This window comes from Camelus bactrianus, chromosome 31, assembly GCF_048773025.1.
Source record: "Camelus bactrianus isolate YW-2024 breed Bactrian camel chromosome 31, ASM4877302v1, whole genome shotgun sequence".
NCBI classification, from domain to species: domain Eukaryota; kingdom Metazoa; phylum Chordata; class Mammalia; order Artiodactyla; family Camelidae; genus Camelus; species Camelus bactrianus.
The window spans coordinates 17,304,062-17,328,627 of NC_133569.1; the positions used below are offsets into that span (position 1 = coordinate 17,304,062).

Genomic DNA, 24,566 nt, shown 5'->3' on the forward strand with positions numbered 1-24,566 from the left:
CACTCATTGGACAAAGTTGATGTCCCGGATCTTGAAAAGTGGCATAATGTTTCTGATTTGTCTTTGACAGGCAAGGAAAGGATGTGTTTAGTTCCCAGGAAATGCTTTGTCTTCATTTCTCTGCTTATGTTGTTCCCTTTGCCTAGAATCAACACACAGTTAGCTACTTTGTCTTAGGACAGCTCTCGCCTATCTTTTCCAAATACTTTTCCTGCCTTGTTCCTACCCTGAGATTGCTTAGATATACCTCTTTTGGGACCCCCTTAACACCCGTGTATACCTTTGACATTGCAGTTATCATGGTATTAAATGCTTTATGCTTGAGCTAGAGTGTAAGCCCCTTATCTTGTTTCTCTAGCATAGTGCCTGGCTCATAATAGTTACTCAATAAATACTTGTTGAATAAATAATTTTTTTTTTTTTTTTACTTCTAGTACACTGTTCTGTTGCTACTCTCTTCCTACTTGTTAAAGGCCAGATTTAAGTGAAACTAGCTCTATGATGTTTGTGTGAGTTTGAATAGGGTGGTACTTTCTCTTTAGACATGAGAACATCGAAACCTAGGGAAGTTGTAACTCATAGACTCCCATCCTTCCTAGTCCATCATTGTCACATCCTCTTATTTTTCTTAATAGTTTAGGCTTCCACAGTGTGTCATAAGCTATTCTTCTGCCTCTGTAGGTTTAGTTTGTCTTACCCATATTATTAAAATTACTAGAAACAAAGTTCAGACTAGCCTGAAAAATCATTATAGGCCCCTAATAGCATTTTCATCCCCTCTCTTCCCTGCTCCCTCTGTCATAAGATAGCTTGAGCATCTCTTTGTAGTGTCTCCACTCATGAGAGTCCCCAAGAGCGTAGTTATCTATACAAGTCCAACAATGGAATAAAAAATACAGGCAGGGCATATAGGTACTAAATGTTTTTTATGCTGGCTGCTTTAAAGCAATTCTAAATTCTTTGAGCACCAGTCATACACAGACAGGTGCCCTTAATAGAACAGAGTGCTTCAGCGGATTTGTGGATCATATTTTTCTCATTGGCTTCCATTATATAATATCAGAATTGCTTCCTGTCGAAAAAATATTTGGCCTCTAAATCTAATTAAATCTGCACTTGTGCAGCTTTTAAAACTGAAAAGTTAATGGAAAAAATTACAACTTTTCCACTAAGATGGTGGTAAAACTTTACATGTTCCAATATAGCAAACAACTTGAACATAAAGACTCTTCAGGAAATGACCTCATATAGATAGCCAAGCTTTTCAACCAGCTAATGGTTTACTGCCTAAAATCTTTTTTTTTTTTTTAATGGAAAGAAAATCTCAATAGAAATCTCAGTTGCCTTTCCTTTTCAAATTAGGATCTCTGGCTAAAATCTATTCAATTCTTGTTTCATGCTCTCACAATGGAATAATGAGACATTAGCCTTGCTGTATTTCTAGTGTGAAATTCAAGACCATCTGATTTACAGGCCCACAATATATCAGCACATGGCTCATTAAGTTCACTTGTACTTTTAGGACCTTTTAATAGTATCTGTCTTAAGATAGATTGTTATGTAAATTATGAAATCATCACAGCGCCTCTGAAGGTGGGTTGGTGGTTACACCTGCATCGAGATGACGAATTCCCATGCTAATCAACCTTTTATTATTTGGGTGAGAATAACAAAAGTACCAGAATAATTCAATTTACTTTTCCTTTATCCTTTTAACGTGGATAGGAGCTTAATTCAAACTTCTTAGCAATCATGCTCCTTTTTATTTTTAATTTTCCATTTTGACATAATTTCAGCCTTTCAGAAAAGTTATAAGAATAGAAAATGATTGCCTTTATAACCTCCTCTCAGACTCCCCAGATTCTAACATTTTACCATACAAACCCATCTCCTTTCACCCCTTTGTCTTTCTCTACCTCCCTCTCTCTCTGCACACTCACACAAAGATTTTTTTTTCCCCTGAAACATTGTTAGTAAGTTGAATTTTACCTTTAAATACTTCAGGGTGTTTTTCCTAAAATCAAGGATATTCTCTTGCAAAAAGATACTCTTCATTATCAAAGTTAAGAAATTGTCATTGCAGCGATACTGTTATCTAATCAGCAGCTTTTATTCCATTTCATCGGTGTCCTAATAATGAATTTAGAACAAAGGAAAATTACAAATCACTGTTGCATTCTGTTGTCATTCATTACCCTTTGGCGTCTTCTTATCTGGAGCAGTTGCTCAGTCTTTGTCTCTCCTGACATTGTCAGTTGAATTATTTTATAGAACGCCCCTCAGCTTGGGCTTGTAGCAGTTTTGTTCTTAATCACCTCATTTTATAGATCAGCCATCCACACCATCATCTGTCATCCTCTTGGTGGTAATTTAGATAGCTCGGCCTGCAGAAACAGCTTTATTTTAATCATTTAAAAAATTACCTTTGTTCTGATTACAAACATCATCTATACATTTTGTAAGCAAGTAGACAAGATAACTATTGTTAACAGTTAAATGTATATCCACCCACACTTTAAAGAAAACAGGTGCAAATATTTAAATTACATATATAAATGTGTTTATACACAATTACTTATTTTTTACAAATTGAACCTTACTGTATATAGGTACACAAAAATACTGTTCTGCTGCTTAATTTCTTCACCTACCCTTTTTAATGGGTTCATGGTATTTTGTTTATTGATGTTCTATAGTGTGTTTAGCCAGTCTTAATTCATGAGTGTTTAGGTTCTAAAAAAAACCATTGCCTGATGGTGTATTAATTAATAGGATATATACTTGTAGTGGTGACATTATAGGATCAAAAGGGCATACAAATATAATAATGGCCTAAGTATGCAGAGAGAGTTTGAAACTTTTTTGGTTGTATTCCTGCACTCCTGGCATTTGTTATATGCTATGCAAAGGGCTTATCAAGCTAATAAGATGCTCAATTATAGGCAAGTATTTCTGTCAACTTGTCAACGCAAACATCCTCTGCTTTCAAGTCCTCTCTCTCGGCCACTTCCAAGTAATTATGGACTGTGTCATCATAACTGCTAGCTGAAGGTATTGAGACTTTTCCGTCCCCAAGAGAGACAAGTGTGGCTGATCATTTAAGGAGCGTCTCATTACTGAAAGTACAGGCAGTCCCGAATTTAAGGGTCTGTACATGAAACAGTGCTGCTTCCTGGCCTTCGGAGCTCCACTCACACAGTAAGTCCATGCTCTGGAGCGACAGCCGCAGACTGCCCAGCCCAGCCTTGCACCCGTCTGCTGGGCTTTGTAGACAGAGGCCCAGGAACTGTTAATTCAGGAGTCGAGATCCAAGTGGGGTCTGACAGGTTTTGGTAGATCAGCTTGGAAACCCAGTACCCAATTAGAGTTTCAACTAGGAAACCTATCTGTTTGGCTCCAGATGGAGGAGGCCCACGTTGAAACACACTAGCTCAGTAAAGCAAATGTCTTCCCTAAGGTGAGTCATACCCAGAATATTTGGTTTGATTTAGGGTGGTGGTTCCTAACTAATGTGGCTGACTTCACATTAAAATCACTAAAAGAGATCTTTTAAAAAAAACGCCAGTCCTCAGAGATTTGGATTTGGTTAGTCTTAGGAGGAGCTGGGGCATAATTAGGTGATACTAATGTGTAATAGGGCTCAGAATTACTGATTAGAAGTTTGAGAGCTGTGTTTACCCTGAATGTGGCAGGGAGCTTATTATAATATGCAGCACACCTGGAGCATAACGAATATTGGCTAAATAAAATTATGAAAAATAAAACTTGCCTAAGTATAGGAACCTATTTTTAAATGGTTGAGGTGAAGGTTTTGGCTTGTTTTTTTTTAAAGCTATTTATACATATATATATATATTATTGAAGTATAGTCTTTTTTAAGCTATTTTGTAGAAGGCAGAAGTATAGGACTGAACTGGAATTGCACTGAACTGTATCCTTGAGAAAGTAGGAAAGTAGCCATTTTTAATAAGAATTGGGAAACTTTTTCTGTTTGGACCAGATAATAAACATTTTAAACTTTGTAAGCCACATACAGTCTCTCTAGCTTCTTCTTTTTGCTTCTTTCAATCTTTTGAATGTATAAAAATCATTCTTAGCTCCAGGGCTGTCCAAAAAGCAGTGCTGGATTTGACCTGTGGGCCATGTTTTGCCAACCCCTAATCTAAGCATTTGTCATTTGTTTTTCCCGTGAAACAGTTTCATTGGTGATGAAGTTACCTAACTATGTCTCATTTTTCTTTTGTCCTAGTTAACTCAGCTGCCTACACTATTTACATGGGAAAAGATAAATATGAAAGTAAGTTTTCAAAAGCATTTGATTTTGAAATTTCCAGCGGGTAAGTGTTAATTGCCTTTTCTCCCCATGGTTTGTTGGACATGAATTTTCAATTAACTCCTACTAACTAACCAGTTATAAGGAATTCCAGTTGATTAACTTTCCTAGAATTTAGTTCTGTTAAGTATTTGAACTAATTGGACCACCTGTTGCTGATTAGAAACTTACAAAGAGTTTTGTGGTATCATTTGATTTAGGGTGATGTGAGTCAGAGGTTAACCTGTGCTAGTTTTCATCAAATAAAAATAATCTGTGCCTTGGACTTTGGAAAGATCATTTTCTGTACATTTTATTATCTTATTATATTATAATATTTGTATTTATATCTATCTCTGGAGGTCCCCAAAGCTGCCTCCTTCCTGCCCTGGGAACACTCCATGGCTGGGTGGCTCTGCCTTCAGTAGTCTGAGAGCTGCCTCATTCACTGCAGTCACCTTTCTTTAACCCCCAGGTGTTACTTTGTTTTTTCCTATTCTAGAACCGTCAGTGTTTGTTCTAGGTGCAGTTTGTAACTGACAGTTTAAACTTGATTCTCTAAAAGAGGCAAGTGGAGCATTCTTCAGTGTGAGACATTTGCTATTAACAAAATAAATAAGGCCCCAAGTTAAAAGATGTCAAAAACAGTGGTAAGTTATGTATAACTTATATGTACCTATGTATACAGTCATATAAAAACATGTCATATGTATATAGTTACATATACTAAGTATATATATAGTTAGCATATATGTACATGTAATATATAATACATAAAATGTATAAAACATGATAAGTATGATGTGATCTATATAATAGTTGTATAATTATGCAGTTATAAATCAGATCCATATAACAGTTTAGAACCTTGCTGTGAAACTGGTAGCCATAAAGCAGAATCAGTATAAGCAAGATTGTTACATCCTAGCCGAGAGAAAAAAACAGAAACACCATAAAATAACTCATTTTTAAACAGTTTTTCCATATAATGATTTATGACATTGACTCTGGGTGTGACTAGATGGAGACGCAGTCTGAAGCATATTAATACTTGAGTTTGGTATTTCTTCTAGTCACCCATAAGTTGTCATGGGTGATTTTTCTCATAGCATCCTCCTGATGAACTAGCTGAGGAGGGGATGCTTTCTCTGTGTTACACTGAACAATTAAGGCACAGTTACAGGAGCCATCGGTATCTACAGTAGGTATGGATCCAAACCCGACCAAATCTGCTTTCCCCTCTACCACACGAAGGCTGTAAGTCCAAGACGTAGGTCCCTGAGAATCATCGAAGGCAGAGACGGTGTGAGTTTGGCCCTGTGCAGCTCTGGGGAGGGGGCTCTGTGTATTTTTACAGTGAAGGGCTGCCTTGGTGCTGGTTCACACGGTTGGGCTGCCAGTGGTCCTGACTAAGACAGCTGTGCCAGTGACATTCCCACTGTGTCTCCTTTTCCTTCCGGTTTAGTTTGCTATTTGCTGGGGCTTGTCTGTGTGAGCCCGCGTGCCAGCCTCTGTGAGTGTCCGAAGAGGAAGACTGATTCTGTGCTTTCACAGTATTCATTCGGGTGGAGGAACACGAAAACAAATAGGGGCCAATTTTGCTGTGAACCAAAACTGCTCTAAAAAATAAAGTATAAAAAAATTATGGGCAAAAAAAGTAATATTAATAACAAATGCTGTAGATGTAGTGGTGAGAGAGAGTACATGTGGTTAGGAGAGTGGAGAAGGCTTTGTGGAAAACTGGGTGAGGATGGGCTAGATCATGGAATCCCTTAAACCACTGTTGTAGGAATTTATATCTGCAGGTACAGATCTAGTTTATGTCTACAGATTTAAATTTCGATTCTGTCTGGAGCCCACTGGAGTGGTGTTTTGCTGTCATTAAAATATGTGTAGAAAAAAATCTGTGTATAGAACACTTTTCCCCAGGAACTCTTGGACTCTTCAACTCTCCTAGTCTGCTTTGTAAGAACAGTATTACATTTTTAAGGTACCCTGTTCTCTAGTGCTCCTGGCACATCACATTCATTTCTAACAGCCTTGATGACTTCAGACTAAAAGCTGGATGGAACATAAGTGAATTTTAAGTTGGATGATTTACTTTCACAAAAAAGCTTTCAGGTGTGTTCCTTTTATTAGCCAGCAGGTGTCATCAGGGAGCCAAACATTGCCTGAATGAGGAAAAGAGGTTTTTATATTTCCCTTTTTCTGATGACCTGTTGGCTGTTTACTCAGCTTCTCACTGAAGCTAGTAGGAAACCCTTTGGAAAACTCGGGGTGTCTGCAGTTGCTTTGAGCACCCTCACCCAAGAGGACACTCTGGTACCCTTTTCCTTGTCTGGAAAATAAATACCTCATTCAGGTTAGGTAGATTATATTTTCTTGAGCCCATTTTAAATCGTCATATATGAATCATTGTGTTTACCTTACACATTTTAACTTTGTGTTTAATCCTTTAAAAATGCTTCTGTATTAAACACAATTAGTTACTAATTTAATATGGCTATTAGAGGTATACATTGAGATAGCCTTTCTATAGTGATATGTGTTATTAGCCTTTAAATATGTGTACATTTTGAATGAATACTTCACCTTTTTGAAATATACCTTAAATAATTAGGAATGTGGACATATTTGTCTAAAAAATATTTACTGAAGCATTAATTAAAGCAATCCAAATGTGAACAATAGAAAAGTTTATCCATGTGGTAGAATCAAGTAGTCATTGTTTCCAAAGAACTTTTTAAATTTTTACTTTATTTTCATCTAACAAATATATAGCCTAAAAATTCAAATAATAACAAAAAGCTTGTAGTGAAAAACAGTTCCCTACCTCATCCTTTCCAATACCCATGTTCCACCCCTAGGGACAGTTACTTTAACGTTTGCCTGTTTTTTTTCTATTTTATTCTTGTTTTCATATGTAACAATTTTAGGTGGATTTCACTTTCTTTTGTATACTTCTGGTGTTTGTATAACCTAATTTTCTACAATTTTATAATTGAGAAGTTTTTTTTTTAAAGAAGTAAAATACAATCCACTGGCTTTAAAGTTCTAGCAAAACCATTTTAATGCCTAGTATTATTACAGTGAATCAATTTTCTAATGCATCTTCTTAGCTGCTCTGATTTGTGAGTGTTAGTTTTATCTTCAAATAGAAATATCTTTGAATTTTAGACTACGAGTATTATTAAAATTATAATTATCCAATTGTAAAACTATTTTTTACATTTTTTCCCCTGTGTTTTCAAGCATCAAAACCTTTTTCTCCATTAAGGGAAAGAAAAAGTTTTGTGGAAAGGATTAGTATTTTTCCCCTTTCCAATGTATGATAAACTCTGGCATATTTCATTTAACCTTTTTAAAAATTTTTTTTAAAATTTTATCAAAGTATAGTTGATTTAAAGTATTATTAGCTTTGGGTGTTCAACATAGTAATTCAGTACTTTTTAGACTGTGCTCCATTTAAAGTTATTACAAAATAATGGCTGTGTTTCTCTGTGCTGTACAATATATCCTTGTGGCTTATTAATTTTAAACGTAGTGGTTTGTATCTCTTAAGACCTTCATTTTTCTTTTTTCCTTTGTTTTCTCTCTCTCTGCAGATGAAGATCTGATAAAGTATGGCTGGCCTGAGGATATTTGGTAAGTAACAATTTTGGTTCTGCTTTCTCTGGATCATTATTTACTTTCCTAGACTTGGCCAACCACCTGACTCCTATGATTAAAACTAGAACTCATGCTTTGTGTTTTGTTTATGAATGTTCAGTGGTAAATAGCTGACTGTCAGCCCCCTTCATTTATAATTACCGCGGAAACTGAGCATGAGGTCTTAGGGTTAAATCTGGGGCCTGACCGCAAAGGCCTCGGGAGCATAGGCTGCCTTTTACCTCCTGTGTGTCTCCTCACAGTAAGTTCCTGAAACCCCGGCACTTACACACTCAGACCGCCCCTCTCGAGCGGGTGCATGAGGGCTTCACCAGAAGCAGTGGAGAAAATAGACCCAAGCTTCCACGTAGATGGAACAGATGGAGCGTCCAACCAGGTCCAGCTTTAAAAAAAATACAGACTGAATTCCCTTTGTCTTCCCGACAAAGACTTTAACCCTTGCTTGGTCTAGCCCCTACTCCCTCTTTCTAAAATAACTCATGGAAATTTTAAAAATAACAATACATGCTTTCTTAGCGTCCTTCCAAAATAATTTTATTTTGCTGCTCACCAAACCCAGTCGAAGCTCAGAGATCTCCAGATGTGCCACAGGAGCTAAGAATGATTGTTCCTGTAGTTACCTGCTGTCAGGGGCAGAAACACCTGCACAGAAGAGGTTACCTGTTCAGATGCACCATGAAAGTCAATTTACCACAGCCTTTTATCTGACGTTTGAAAAAAAGAAAATTAAGTAAGTGGAAGAGAAAGTTCCAATTTCCAACCTACACTTCATGTGTTATGCCTTGGGTTTTCCATTGCATTGAGGTTTACCGTGTCTCAGAATGCTGTTTACCAACTTGGTGTGTGCAGGTGCCTGGACGCCGACTTTGACACTTTAATGGTCTTGAGATTTAATACCTGTTGTCAGAAGTGACTGACCTTTACTTTCAGAAGCTATTCTAGGTTTGATGTGAGCTGGAATAGCCCGCAATTTCAAGACCTGTTCCGGTTCATAAACTGTCAATCCTGGAAACGTTCCTGGTCGGACGTGTGGATCACTTGATCCACATTCCAGGGCAGATTTTCAGCCTGAGCCACTCTGACGTCGACTCTGGAACTTAACCTCTGTGAATGTCAGCATCTGAGTTTACACCAGAAAGCCTCCTGAGGTGCTTTTAAGCAAAGGATTTTTCTAGGGTTAAATGAGAACAGAACTAAATTCATCTTAAAAAAAAAAAAAAGGGAAATAGCAAGAGTGTGCATTTACTGCCTCCAAACTCCCTGATAAGTAGTATTTCCAGAGACCCTACCTGAAGCAGTTAAACCACCAGCTTTGGGTTCCCTGCACCTCCGCACACTTAGGTCATGTATGCTCATTTATTGACGTTTCTGGTCTCTGCCTTCAGTAAAGGGTGATAGTGATTAAGCAGGGAGAGGAAGGTAACAAGAGAAGGAACTAGGGAACTAATTGGCCGAATTTAACCTCTGAGGCAGCATTTGCGGAGGTTCTAAAAGGTTTTTAAGGAAACTTGCTCAAGATAGTTTATTTACAGAGCTGGCTTTTTTGTTTGTTTGTTTGTTTTACATTTCAGTCAAAGCCCCATAAGTCCATGTGTTCCCCCTGCCCTCTCTAGTGGTTCCTGTGAGAAGATCAGCAGTGATATTCCTGTGTGTGTTTTAGTACTTTGACTACGTGTGTATGAACCCAGTAGATAGATATTGAGCTATTTGTGTATTTCTTTTCACAAAATTCCACATCAGAGACTTTTAAGAAAAATCAGAATACAGTTGAGCTATTATGGATACACAGGAAAGAGTTGTTGTAAATAGAGAACTGTCTTAAAACAAATTGGAATGGGAGAAATTTTCTAGTTGGGCTTGCTTACTAATGGGGTATATTTTCCTAAGATGCTGAAAGAGGGTGATGAGATACAATTTCTAGATTTCAAAAAAAAAAAGGTGGAAAATGGCAAGCGAAGATGATCATCAGTAAGAAACACTTACAGGAGAATGCAAATGACTAAATTAACCAATAGGAAAAAATTAATCAAATTAAGATGCTATATTCATTTCTGGCTATCAGTAATGGTTAAGAATAAAACCGAGAGTCATCATAGATGCCAAAACTAACATTTTTCTACATCCAAAGTGACTAGCAAGATGCTTAACCTTAAAGAGGACATTGGAAACAGAATAATCTTAATCTTTATATAGAATCACACTGCCTACCTCTTGGACGAGGTGTGAGGATGTAGCCATTTTCAGTTGTAAAAAATCCAGTAATGCTAAGAAAATGTCTAGAGAAATATATAATAGGATGTCATGATGCCTCCTTAGGGTTTTACTGAACACTCCTCAGTCTGGAAAGGTAAGGACTAAGGAAGAGATGACTAAAGTTAACAGAGTCACAAGGTGCTGGTGGTGTGTGACCATTGTCTGTTAGCATTCTGGAGGCATCTCTGGGTGTTGGAAAGAGAAGTCAGCTTCATTTGGTGAATTGTAAATATGAAAAACTTAATATCCCAAAATGTTGGACTTGGTGAAATCATTAATTTTAATTGGTGACTGATAGAGCCTTAATGTAAGATAAATAAGGGACATTGGGGTGGGAGGGCATTCTGAATTTAGGACAGTGTTGTAACCGGCAATCACCCTGCTCTCCCAGGAGAAGTATATTAGTGCCACTGTTGGACGTAAGTCTGGATAAATTGTTGATTTGTGCTGTGGTCTGCTTACTGTCTTCAGTCTTCACTTGACTCTCCCAACTCTGATTGACATTCTCTTTGGATTGTTTTGCCTTCGCTGGAAATTCGTGTTGTCCCGAACCAAACCTGCCATCATTTTTCTAAGCTGGCACCCTCTGCAGCTGTAAGGGGTTTCTGTCAGTGATCCAGCGAGTCTCCCAGGCTTACGACACTGGAGTCTCGATGACTTCTCTCATTCCCTTCTCTTCTCACCTAAAGTTCCTTTCCTAGTATTTGCTCTAAGTCCTGTGCTTCAGCCTGGGACCCACCAAATCTCAGCTCATCAGTGAAGCCTTTGGTCACCGATGGCTCTTCCTCATTTGAGAACTCACCCTTCCCAGGGCACTTAACACGTACTGTCTCTCGTGCTCATCTTGGCACTGAGTCTCACGCAGCCGCGGCACTTCCCACGTTTCTCTCACCGCTCCCGTTTGATAGCGAGCCCTGTGGCTGCGGTGACTGTGTCTTATGCTCCGCGTTGGGCTTAGTGCGTGGTAGGCACCGAGTCCACATTTCGGATTGGAATGCTTTAATGCACGTGGCCTGAGGAGCTGGTTATCGTGTACGTCTTGCTAAAAGTGGTTTTCATTCTTCGTAGGTTTCATGTGGACAAACTCTCTTCGGCTCATGTATACCTTCGATTACATAAGGTAACTGGATTTAAACATGGATTCATGACTTTTTCTTCATCATATCTTGTCCTCTATCCTTTTTTTGTAAGTAAGCTGCTTTAAAGTATTAAGTATGTACAAAAGTCTAAAAATTAGCAAATGAAGAGGTGTCTTCCCCCAACCCAGAAAATCAGCCAGAAATTTTGGTGATTTTTGAGGCTTGGAAGGGGACACAGTACATACTTCCTGCCAGAAGCACTGTCTTATCCTGCCAGCTGAAGTGTGCTATGTGTCGCCTCTGCTTTCTCTCCCTCTCATTTCAGTTGACATTTCAGTCTTCTCCTGGGGAGATCATGTTGTGGTTCCTTTTTCTCAGACTCATGTGACTCTCCTGTCTCACCAAGGGCAGATGCTCCTAGTTGTCAGGGGCTTCTCTGGGAAATTTAAAACAGCATTATCTTAGTAAAGGAAGAAGATTTAATGTTCCCTAGTAACATAAAACCACTATTTTTCCAACCTGTCTCTACATTCATATATTTTATATAGTTGAATCATAAGGTATAGATAATTATAACGTGTATTGCTTTTTTTAAATGTTTATTTTGGAATGATTTAAGATTTACAGAAAAGCTGCAGAGATAGTGTGAGTTCCTGTATCCCCCCCCGTCCAGTTTGCACTGTTGTTAACGTCTCACATTGCCATGGTAGATTTGTCAGAACTAAGAAACCAACATTGGTGCATCACTGTTAACTAACCTCTGGACTCTATTTTGATTTCTCTGATTTTTCCATTAATGTCCTTTTTCTGTTCCAGGATCTGGTCCAAGGTCGCACATTGCATTTTAGTTGTCATGTCTGCCTAGTCTCTGGTCTGTGACAGTTTCTCACTGTTTCCCTGTTTGTCATGACCTTGACGGTATGAGAAGTACTGGTCAGGTTTTTATAGGATGTCACTCAATGGGGGTTTATCTGATGTTTTTCTCATGACTAGATGGGTTACGGGTTTGGGGGAGAAACAGCACAGAGGTGAGGTGCTCTTATCCCATCATGTCAGGGGTACGTGCATTAACAGGACTTACCACGATGGCGTTAACCTTGATCTCCTGGCCAGGGTAGTGTTTGCCAGGTTTTTCCACTAGAGAGTTGCTTTTTTCCCCACTTCCACACTGTATTATTTGGAAGCAGGTCACTAAGTCCAGTTCATACTCAAGGGGGAGAGGATGGAATTAAGCTACACATCCTGGAATGGGGGGTGTCTGCATATATTGTTTGAAATTCTTCTGTAGGGAAGAGTTATCTCTTCTCCCCCATGTATTTAATTCAGTCATTTGCTTATATCAGTACAGACTCCTTTTTTTTTTTTTTTTTTAATACTTTGGGTTAGAATCCAGTACTATGTTATTTTGTTACTAAACTTGTCCCTGCTTTGACTCTCTCACCTCGGCTCCTGTGTTCCTCTGACATACTCCTGTCATTTTGGTTTTGAGCATGTGTCACTTTCTGGCACTGCAAGACGCTGCAGGCTTATCTTGTGTTTTCCCTGCCCCATCTCTCCAAGGAACCTTGGTTCTTTTTATTGGGAAATGGTATTTAGAAATCAAGATCTGGACTCTGAATGTGCTCATCGCTACTAGAGTGTCATTGCTTCTAGGCCCTCTCACCTGACAGAGCTGGAAAATATGCGTATGTACATAAGGTGTGTTAGCAATTCATGTGAATAAGGGTTTCTGTGTCTACATGAAGCTACCTACTGATGTCTCTGAAGACTCCGTTACCACAGGGGCCTTTCTCACCTTCCTTCCTTGCTTATCTATTACTTCCTCCTCAGACAGTGGGAAGCCTGGCTTCCCACCATCCACCATTGTTTACTTATTTGAATCCAGTGTATGTGGAAGTAGTTTCAGATTTGTTAATCTGTATCCCCATAGGAAACAACTTTATCAGCTAAAGTACAGTGTTTATGTGCAATTATTTTAGGGTTTTGCCTTACAGTTTCCATTTGAAACACTGTTTTTCAAAGTTACTTGTAAGTGCCTTTTCCCCCCAGGCCCTTTCAGTGATATTATGTCATGCACTTAGATTATTTTGTCTTGGTCTGCATTCCACCTTGGCATTCCCTTGGTTGATTGTGTTACTTTTAAAGCTACAGTTTATAAAGTTTTTCATCTTACTGTATCATTTGCACATTGATTGTTTTGACTGGCTGCTTTGAGCTGATAATATGCCACAGTTAATTTGAGAGCCCCCTTGTCGGATTATAAATTGCTTACAGTTTCACCATTATTAATCCCCAACAAGAAATATTTTTATGAACTACTTTATGTTTTTCTTTTGAATTTTTTTAGAATAATTCTCAGAAATGAAATTACTGGGTCAAAAGATAAAAACATTTTGGGAAATAAAAAGGTAACTCCTTTTATGCCAGATTGCCCTTTGAAAATATTGTGCTGGCTTAAAATTCTATCTGATAGATATACATAGATTTTCCAAAACTTTTTTGGGATTTTATAACTTAAGAAGAATAGCACCCTTTTGACCATTTTAATAAACACAAGGTGCTACTTCATTATACTTAGAATATTTACTTTCTTTTTAATTTTTAATTATTTTTTATTTACTTTTAAATTTACTTAATTGTTACTTACTTTTAAATTTACTAGCAAGGTTAAACATTGTGCCCCATGTTACTTATTCTATTTACATTTTTGAGAACTGTATTGTAAAGGAAAAGAGGAAGATTGTGAACTCAGTGCTGGAAAAAAATTCTGAGTTTTCCCAGGCAATTCTTTGCCATTTTGGAACGACTTTAAGTTTAAAGAAGATTAAGTATGGTGTTAGTTACCAACTTTCCTTTTGGTTCAGAATAAATTTTTTCCTTTGAGTTCTGCTGTGTCAGAAATGGAAATACTGGTGGTAGTCTCAAGTTATCACCAGTTATTGCTTGTTTGAACAGAAGTTTGATTTCATTTTCTTTTGGAAGCACATAATGTGCTTGATGAAAATGTGTGCTCCTTCAGGAACTTTTACCTAGTTGATCTCCAGCAGTAAACGGCATAGCTCTTTGTGCTTAGCAGGTACCAAGTAAGCATTAGAGATGCAGTAAGACTAAGTGATTCAGAACCCAGATTCTGGAGCCAGACTGCTGGCTTTGAATCCTGCCTCTGCTCCTTACTAGCTGTGTGGCTTTGAGTGAAATATTTAACTGTGCCCGTTTCATCATCTGGAAAAGGGAGCTAGTCGTCCATATCTTACTGGGTTGTTGTGAAGATTAAATGAGCTACCATAACTGAAGCATTTAGAATAACGCCTGGCATATGCTAAGTGCTATGTGTGTTCATTCTTTTTTTGTTGAATTGAATTCACCCCAAACCTTGAAGACCATGGATATTCAGCAAGTGTTTTTTCCTAGGCTCCTTTGATTTTTGAAAACCTATAGGAAAGCCTCACTTATTGAGAGGTTTCTTATCTCATTCACATAGATGACACAAAGCCCACAGTCAAAATTCTGGCCTTTACATGTTGAGGGTACCTTGGATTCTCCCTGCAGAGTTTGTTTACTCGGACTTTGCATGCTGCTGAGCTGGATGGTTTTGTTTGTTCTGGTCTGCTCATATCACATTAGAAGTAGGAAAACGAAGAGGAGGGGCTTCAGGAGTAGCAGTAGCTACAGAGGGTGGGAAGGGGTACTGGGCAGAGCCTGATATCAAGGACTAAGAAACAAGATCTCCGTAAGCACCGTTCTCTGCGGCCAGTTGTGCTGTAGTCCGAGGTTCGTCTCTCAGCTCTGACACTTACTAGATCTGGGAGACCTTGGCCCAGTTCGCTGAGCTTCGTCATCTTCATTGGTAACACGAGCATAATACTGTCCATTCCCTATGGCTCTTCACTCTGTGTACCTAACATTCAAAAGTGTGTATTCAAAAAGTGGTAGCTGTTGTTTTGTTTTTTAATTACTCATTGATTTGCTTATTATAGGATCAGTCAGCTTCTGTGTGTTCAGAAGCCCCTGAAGGCATCCACTGTCACTTTATCATAGCCTAGTGTAATGGCTGATACTCATAATGATGACATTGTGTTATCAAGATGGTATATTCGGAATCCTCTATTTAAGCGGTCAGGGAATTGCCCAGGATAAGGTTTGTCATTAAAGTAGTGACAAACTTACATCACTAATTTTTTGGGTCAAAATTTAGGTATTTGAGAGACTCCTGTTTTAAAACATTTTAAGAAAAAAATTAGAAACAGAGTGAATAAACTTAATTTACCTCGAATATTTAGGTAGATAAAGTGTTTCATTCCACGTAGAAGTGCTTCTGTAATCTCATACCTAACAGGAGCCAGAGCTGTGTTGGTATCCACCAGCTCTTGCCTCTGATATATTTTTGTTCTTTTGGAATGACTGCTTACTCAGCTTTGATTTTGATATGTTATCTGTAAAGAGAGTGAATCAACGTTTTTTTCTCCATTATGGTGGAAGGTTGTATCTAACACATCAGGAGCTTGGTTCCTGATTAATGCTGAGGACTTAACCAGATGATGGAGACCCAAAACTATAAAATGTCTCTTGAGAGGGAGTTTATGGGGACCTCAGCTAAGAAGACTTCCTATTGTGAAAAATAAGCACCATTTCCCTACAAGGTTTCTAGAAGTTAGAATGAGAAGAAAGAAAGAAAAATTATTCAGACATAAATACAGTTAATATTTTGGCGGTTTTCTTTCATACCCTGTTTTTTTTCCCCCCACTTATTAAGTATCAGTATTGCTGCCTTCTCTTAGTTTAAATAAACATTTCCATAATGGACTTCGTTTTTCAATATTCTGAAATGCAGCTGAAGAACCCCTGCTTCTAATAAAATTGTGCCTAGTCAGATAGCAGAGCCCTATTAACAGTGCTCCAGTATTGATCAGTAGCAAGGTTGTCAGCTATTGGGTTTATTTTTGTGTTTCAGGGGGAGAAAATAGAAGACATTCCCAAGGAAGTACTGATGGACTGTGCCCATCTTGTGAAGGCCAATAGCATTCAAGGTCAGTTTTGCTGGAGGAGTTTTCAGAAGTAGCACCACTTTCTCTGTGTCTGAAATTATATCTTAGAGAAGAGATGGCTGACTTTGGCTGGAGTCAAAGGCATAACGTGTAATATGCCTTTCCCCTGGTTTGTTCTTTCAGATGGCAGTTGTGCTACCTGTCAAAGAACTAAAAACCAATCTCCCTCCCCACTAATGTTCATGGCCTTGTCTCAACTCTTTCTACCCTGTTTTCCTTACCTTGAATAGAAAGTTGTCTAGACTGCCTACACTTAAGGTAATTTACAGAAACACTTTTGGAAGTTAGATTATGCTAATAGCTAAGCAAGAGATGTGTCTCATGGCTTTCTTTGTAATGTTTGATGTCTTTATTTCCATTATTTGTTACTAGAGCCTAGAACCCAAGTCTCCAAATCACTCTTTCCTACTTTTTCCTTCTTTCCTTCTCTCCTTACGTACTTTTTTCTCTCTGTAAACTGAAGGTATCAAGTCCGTTGATCTTTTTATCTCCCAGAGAATCTTACCGAGTTGGTCTGGGGTGATGTGTGAGAGTCAGTATTTTTACAGTGCTCTCTAGGCGACTCTAACGTGCAAAGGGCTTTGAGACAGTCGGCCTACATGTTTTAGGTAGGACCTGTAGTACTGCGCTTGGTGCTTGTTTGTTTCCACTGTACAGGGTTTAATCCCTCAATAGTCAGTACAGGTCAAGAAGGACGATTGATGGAGTAGAGGTGGGAGTTACAAAGGGCAGCCGGGAGGTGGTGTTCTGCTAAGGATGATTGAGCTAGTAGATTGGATTTTAGTTGTAGGACATACTCCTGGATAGAGTGGAGGTAAGTTCGGTATGATATGAAGTTGAGGGATGATCCAGAGGATTGGGAAAAAATACGGTCTGCATAGAAGATAAGCATGGGGCAGACACATAGCCGACAGCAGGTACCAGGGGTCGGTAATCACAGGATAAGAGCTGGGCAGTGTATACCCCTTCCCCATCACTTAGACTGCATTTCCTGAATCTCACCTGGGCAGCTTTACTGAGTCAGGTACCTAGCCTGAGAAAGTGGAAATCGTGTCTCGTAGAGCCACTCACTTTCAACTCCATAAATCATTAAATTGCAGTTGTTTTTAGGACATTCCATTTTTATGAGTAGAAAGAGTTTCTAAGGTTTCCAGTTAAGATCTCTGGTTATTGAAATGAAAGTAATAAAAATTGAAACCATCATTATTCTCTTTCTTTGTGTGTTGAAACCGCTTTCACGCGTTTTTGTCCCCTTCCTATGCCCCTGGCTTGCAGATGTGACTTTATTAAGAGAGCTTTGGACTCGTTATTCTTGGCCCAGCCTCCCTCTTCTTAATCTCTTTCTAGTGTACTAGTTCTCGAGAAAACAAAAGAGGACGAAAGAGTCATGACACTGAATCACTCTCTCCTCTTAGCCCCACAGGTGTAGCTCACTTAGCAGAATGAGGAGCGAAGCCCAAGGCTCTCACTCCCAGGGGTCAGTAGCAGGGGATGCTGAGGAGCAGAAGATTGTCTTTGCTATGAGGTTTGCCGAGTGCCCTCCGTTTGCGTCCAGTGTCATTAAAATATTTTCCTCCCTGGTTGAGCACCTTCAGTGCTATTTGTCATCATAGAATCGAGTCTGTCTCTTCTGTATTCATTTTATAATCTCTTGCCAGATTAAACTTTCTAAAAGCTTAGACACTTTCTGTGACACCCCTCAGCTTGTCTATACAGTTTGGTCCAAACTTCCTAAGCGGGCGTGTAAGCTTCTCTGATCTGACTAGGCTTTGTTTCCCTTCATATATTTCAGAGTCCAGTCACAGCAAACTTTGCTGTCTTCCTACCTTATGCCTTTGCTTATGTTGTTCCCTGTGCCCTCAGTTTTGTCTGCTGCTCAGGCATCACATGTCTAGATCCATGCTGAGGTTCAAGGTCCACACAGTAATTGTAGTACTAGTAATAATGGCTAACACTGAATGTTCGTTACATGCCTGGCACTGCCAAAAACATGACAGGTGATTCATTTATCAACCCTATTGTGTTAGGTATTATTTTCATTTTATAGATGAAGAAGCTGAGCTTAAAGAATTAAGAATTAAGGAACTTAATCTCTCCCGTGGCTCCTTTCTCTTCCCTCAGCTCTGCATGACCGCTGCCCTCTCTGACTACCTTAGCTCTCTACCTGTATCTCTTCCAGAATCATTTGATGACTTCTGCTTTTAGTTGAAGTTATTAATGTACTTATCTGCTCTCCTTAGTCTTGGAAGGCAGGATCCATTATCCGATCCATCTTTGTATCTCCCACAATGGAGATTTTTTTTTAAACTTAATTCTGAAAAAAAATTTTAAACCTACAGAAAAGTTGCTAGAAAAACACAGCTCTTGTATGCCTTTCATTTAGATTCAACATTTTTTTCTAGATTTGTTTATTTTCTCTCTGTAATATACTCAGTGGTTTTTTTAGCTGAACCGTTTGAAAGAAAATTGTAGACATCATGACTGTTTAGCATGTCCTAAGAAGGACATTGTCTTAAGTAACTGCATTACAAGGATCAAATTCAGGAAATGGATAGAATACTGTTATCTGATATAGAGTCCATGTGTAAGTTTTGTCAGTTGCCCCACTGCTGTCCCTTTATAGCGTTCTTTTCTGATCCAGGATCATGTGTTATATTTACTCGTCATGTCTCTCTAGTCTCCTTTAATCTGGACACCTCTCTGTCTTTCAAGATATTGGTGCTTTCAGAGTGGAGACCACTTTGGGTTGGTCTGATGCTTCCTGTTCAGTAGGGTCACGCTGCCCATTTTCTGGCGGGAATACTACGTAAGTGAAGTCTTGTACATGACAGTTAGGAGGCACATGGTGCCAGTTTGCCTCCTTTTTGGTGATGTTAGCTTTGATCGCTTAGGTAAGGTGATGTTCACTAGATTTCCTCAATGTATCAGGTGATTTAACAAACATTGAAATATATTGCCATCTAATTTGGAAGGGCCTTAGAGGACCAGTGATTAAACTGTAATTCTTGGAGCTACCTGGGAAGCTGTCAGACAGAGGGGAAACGTGAAGTAGGGTTGGTCAGGGGAGAGGAGGAGGAGTGAACAGGGGTACCTGCCCCTCTTTCTTCTGGAGCATCCCTGCTTTGATTGATACGAGAGATTCTTCTGCTAAAAGAAATAAAAAACAAAAAATCTACTAAACTAGTCCAATTTCCTCGTGTTTCAGATGAGATTCCAAGAGCCATGGGGACTCTTCCAAAGCGACACAGCTGTTTGGCGGTGGCGCCAGGATAGAATGCAGGTCTCTTGAATTTCAGACCAATGCTTTTTGCTTTATCTTGCTGCTTAAGCTTTATTAGATCAAGGACTCCTTTGAGAATTTGAGGAAACCTGTTTGGTCCGTTTCTCTTTAAAAACACGTGTAGTGAATTTTTCGTTCAACTTTAGTCTCAAAAGTCCCTGAAGCTAATCTGTAGAGCCCTGCTTCCATCATAACACTTGGGCTTGACTTGTTTGTCAGCTTTACCATTTGCCTCGCTGGGTAGTTTTTTAAGACTATCTTGCGGTTTGAAACACCCGGTGGCTGGCCTTTTCCTTTGTCAGATATGGTAGCTTACTTAATCACGGTTGAGGAGACACGTTGCTCAGTGTCACTCTTCCTGCATGCTGAAGCCGGTCTTTCTCGGCAGGCTGCAAGATGAACAACGTTAATGTGGTGTACACACCGTGGTCTAACCTGAAGAAAACGGCTGACATGGATGTGGGACAGATAGGCTTCCACAGGCAGAAGGATGTAAGTGTCGTGCGTCCCCGGCGGTGGCAGCGCCCTGAGTGGGACATCTGTCTTTCCTGACACCTGTGCTGTGGAGGGCTCAGCATGATGCGTGTTTCCTAAAGGGAGTCGAGCTGGGTTCCTAAGCCCCTGGAAAGCATCTGCCCTGTCCTGGGGGGAAGTACATAAAATAAAGATGCAGTATTTTCCCCCTCTGTCTCCCTCAAAGGTGAAAATTGTGACAGTGGAGAAGAAAGTGAATGAGATCCTGAACCGCTTAGAAAAGACCAAAATGGAGCGCTTCCCAGACCTGGAGGCAGAGAAAGAGTGCAGAGACCGCGAAGAGAGGAACGAGAAGAAAGCCCAGATTCAGGAAATGAAAAGGAGGGAAAAGGAAGAGATGAAAAAGAAGAGGGAGATGGACGAACTTAGGTATGTGGGAGCTGCGGCCTCGATGCTGCCCTGGGAGTCCTCGCTGCTGGTTTTCATCAGGGATTAACCCTTAAGAATGAAACAGTTGGCCCTCCGTATCCACGGGTTCTGCATCCACAGATTCAGTCAAACACGGATTGAAAATGTTCAGGGGTGAGAAAAAATTCCAGAAACTTCCAAAAAGCAACACTTGAACTTGCCTTGTGCTGGCAATTATTTACGTAGCATTTATGTTTACGACTATTTACGTAGCATTTACGGTGTACTAGGTGTTATGAGTAATCTACAGATGATTTAAAGTACATGGGAGGATGGATGTAGGTTTTGTGCAAATACTGCACCAGTTTATATAAGGGGCTTGAGCATCTGTGGATTTTGGTATCTAAGGGGTGTCCTGGAGCCCCCTCACCCCCACCCCCTGGATCCTGAGGGGCAGCTGTGTCCTAGTGGAGGGAGGACATATGATAAGCTCAGAGCCTTAAATGAGTTAGAAAAAGGCATTTATGCTCCTGTGTTGGTCAGATGAATTGCCCTTTGGTAGGAGCAGGTTATGTGAGTCTACGAAATAAAATAGCTAATTTTATTCTTAGACAAACCATTACAGGTTATCTTTAGAGTTTGGTTTGTAACCATCTTCAGGAAAAGAAAAGATATGAATGTTTAACGTTAACCATCTGTGCTCTTTGAAGGAAATAGTCTTAGCTCTAAAGGCCAGTGCTAGTAACTCTTAAAAGCTGTTTTTAAAACCTTTTTTCTAGATTTTGAAAGTTTAAAGTAATGTAGGGAGACCTGCTCTCCAAAACACTGCATTTTAAAAGAATAAATAGTAGTTAAAACAACATGGATCCTGAAAGTCTAGTGTATAAGACTGTGGAAATATTGATTATATTAGTTTTCTATTGCTACTGTAACAAATTACCACAAATATAGTGGCTTAAAATAACACAGCTTTATTATCTAACAGTTCTGTATGTTAGAAGTTCAAAATGATTTTCATTGGGCTAAAATCAAGGTGGGGCTGTGTTCCTTTCTGGAGCTCTGGGGAGAGTCTGTTTACTTTCCAGCTCCTAGAGGCCACCCCCATTTCTGGACGTCTGACTCCCTCCTCCATCTTCAGAGCCAGCAACAGTGCATCTCTCTGACCCTTCCGTAGTCACAGCCCCTCTCTGACCACAGCCTTCTCTGCTTCTGAGGACCAGTGGGATGGCGTAGAGCCCACCCAGATAATGCGTGCTAGTCTTTCCCATCTAAGACCCTTAACTTAATGACAGCTGAAGAGCCGTCCCTTTTGCCATGTGAGGCAGCATATTCGCAGGTTCTGGAGACGAGGCTGCAGACACATCTGGGTCAGATGATTAGTCTGTCTGCCATACTGGATCTGTACTAATACGTAGTGCTGTACCTGAAGGGGCCGGTCATTTTTCTTTGAGAAAGAAGGAAATTAATCCTGCCACTTCTAGTCACAGAATTCCTAGATTTTTTCCCCCCACTATTTTCATAGATATCATTTGTGATAAGTACACCAAAAAGAAAAAAAAAAAGTTACTGATTCCTTTGGGAAGAGCATAGGCTCAAAATGAGCTGTCTTACCCGGTCCTGACCTAGTTTAATTGGAATACCCTGGGTTATTTAGAAAGACTGTTGGGCCAGAATGGAGGTAGACAATCAAGCATGGGTGTTTATTCATTATCCACATGCCCGTGTTCCTGTTGGGGGTTCTGCTAAACACGGTGTGAGTGGCTTCATATGTGTTACGTTATTGAAATGGAGAACTCCAGGACTGCCATCCCAGGTTATCACCTGCCAGCATGAGGCAGACTAATGCATAGATTTTAGTGTTCAACCTGACCTAGAATTGTGAGTCTGCCTTGTGTTGTGAGTGAAAGAAAAATTACCAACACTATCAATTTTGAAAATATGGAATTTTGAGTGATGCAGGATTTAGAGTTGTTTTTTCTTTTTGCTTTTTGTGTGGAGTTGGGGAAAAATTGAAAACATGACTTTGTGTCTTCTGCAAATCTAATATAATTTTGTTTAGAAACAGTATTATCTATTAGGGATTTAATAGCACTTAATTTACTTACAAAATTTGATAAGAAAGTTTAGGTAACATTTTTGGACACTCGTCATCTGCCCAACACTGTTTTGTGCTTTGCTGCATCATCTCATTTAATCCTAACAATAGCCATATGAGGCAAATATTTTTATCATCTGCTTTTTGTAGCAGAGGAAACTGGGACTGGGGAGCAGTTAAGTACCTCGCCCCCAGGCATGTAGCCAGTCTCGGTCTGATTCTCAAGCTCACACACACTGTTACTACTCTCTTCTGCCCTCTGTCCAGTCTATTCAGTGTTAAAGTAGTATTTATTCCTTTCAATCAATCAAGAAATACACAGATGTCAAAATTTATCGTAAGATACATTATACTTTGTTTCAAATTAAGCTCTGTGCTAGTAAAATTTAGGGGGAGTTGTATATTTGACTTTACTAGTTTAAAAAGCTACAAGCATTTAAACAAATGAACCCATCCACCAAAACACAGTTTTCATATCTTCTGGACTGTCTTTCATGATGTCAGCAATATACAAAATACTCATCTAAGCTGAGGGGGAAAAATTACTATTACTGAATATAATTTTTGCTTAAAAGTTTATCCGATCAATCCCATTTTCTAAGCTGTCATTAGCCACTTGTGTTTTTTCCATCTGTCTCTTCAGACATAAATTTTGATCGTGTATCGCTGGTACATCTCTGTTAAAAGGAAAATGTAAGTGAAATGAGAAAAATCACTTTTCTAGTCCATGTTTTTCTACACAACTTTATCCCTACTGCTTTATTTTTAGCTAATTATCATGGGTCTGAGAAAACCAAAAACAATGTGTTGATTTCTGTGAAATGTATGGCACAAAAGCAGCTTTCTTTCACGTGCCGCAAAAGGAAGCGGCACGTGGAGCAGGGCCGTCGCGCGAGGGGCCGATGCACCGACACACCCAGGACTCGCTTTGGTGTATCTGGAGCTGCTGTTTGTCTGCTGTATCCTGCAGCTTTTGTGAAATTCCAGCCACAAGTGCTAAGCTTCTGACTTGCTTCATGATCTATCTTTATACATTTGTAGTGCTAGCATCACTTTACATGCTGTCTTTGACTCTTCCAAGAGATCAGACACCATGCCTACAGAATCTCCTCATTCTACGGTCTTTCACTTGACTTTCTGACAAGGAAAATACCATTGAGTCTCACCAACAGTTGATTCTTTTATTTGGACCGTCTCGTAAGGAATGTTCCCTTTAGTTGCTGTGATTGCTAAAGAAACTGACTTTGGAATGTCCCGGGGATTCTACAGACACACTGAGAAGATGTTTTTATCCTGGACAGGATCCCCAGTGCTTCCAGAGGATTTCAGTGAAGAAATCCTTAGCAGCCTCATGTCCACAAGGTGGCCGACTTCTTTCCAGCTCTCCAGCCTTTATTTAGACTGTAGGCTCCTTTCTTTTCTCAACTTTTTGAACAAGAATGGCAGTAAGCGATTTCATTTCTAGTTTGTACCAGGAGAAGAAATAGATGGGACTGCCGTTGTACAGCCCAGGTTCTTTGCGCTTTAGTCAGGATCATGCCCGTCAGCCTTCAGCCCAGAACAGAGCAGAGCCCACAACACCGCCCTCCTTCTCAGGCGGGAAGAGCGGCAGCCCCAGGAGGCAGCCTGCCTTGTTCTTGCCAGCGAGCGCTTTTCTCCTTGTCCTCAGTGTGCAGAAACCCTGACGATCTGACAGGGTAAATGGGCCTATATGAAGGTCATCCATTTAGGTAGATTTTAAGAAATACTTTGCTTGTCGGGAGGAGGTTAAAGTGTGAAGGCTAAATGGTAGCAGTATATTAACATCTTCTATTAGCCGTTTTATTCATTAAAACTATTATGAAAAGTTCCCCTTCCATAGACTTCATACATCAACTCTCACTTACCCATCTTGTTCGTTAGCTCTTTTGGACAGTTTTTTAGCTCACACTTGCCCTGGGAGCCTAGGATC

The 24,566-nt window shown here is 39.5% G+C and overlaps 1 protein-coding gene across 5 annotated transcripts in view; it reads left to right on the forward strand.

Moving 5' to 3' along the window:
• CCDC25 (coiled-coil domain containing 25) overlaps window positions 1-24,566 on the forward strand; it is a 34,163-nt gene that overhangs the window by 659 nt on the left and 8,938 nt on the right. For 2 of the 5 annotated variants that reach the window (XM_074355808.1, XM_074355809.1), the window contains exons 2-7: window positions 4,250-4,297; window positions 7,918-7,957; window positions 11,303-11,354; window positions 16,265-16,340; window positions 20,027-20,130; window positions 20,339-20,541. In XM_074355808.1, the coding sequence (XP_074211909.1) occupies window positions 4,250-4,297; window positions 7,918-7,957; window positions 11,303-11,354; window positions 16,265-16,340; window positions 20,027-20,130; window positions 20,339-20,541 (523 nt within the window). Of the gene's footprint in view, window positions 1-4,249; window positions 4,298-4,814; window positions 4,963-7,917; window positions 7,958-11,302; window positions 11,355-16,264; window positions 16,341-20,026; window positions 20,131-20,338; window positions 20,542-24,566 lie in introns of those variants that run through there. The other 3 variants (XM_074355810.1, XM_074355811.1, XM_074355812.1) reach the window with 3 other exon arrangements.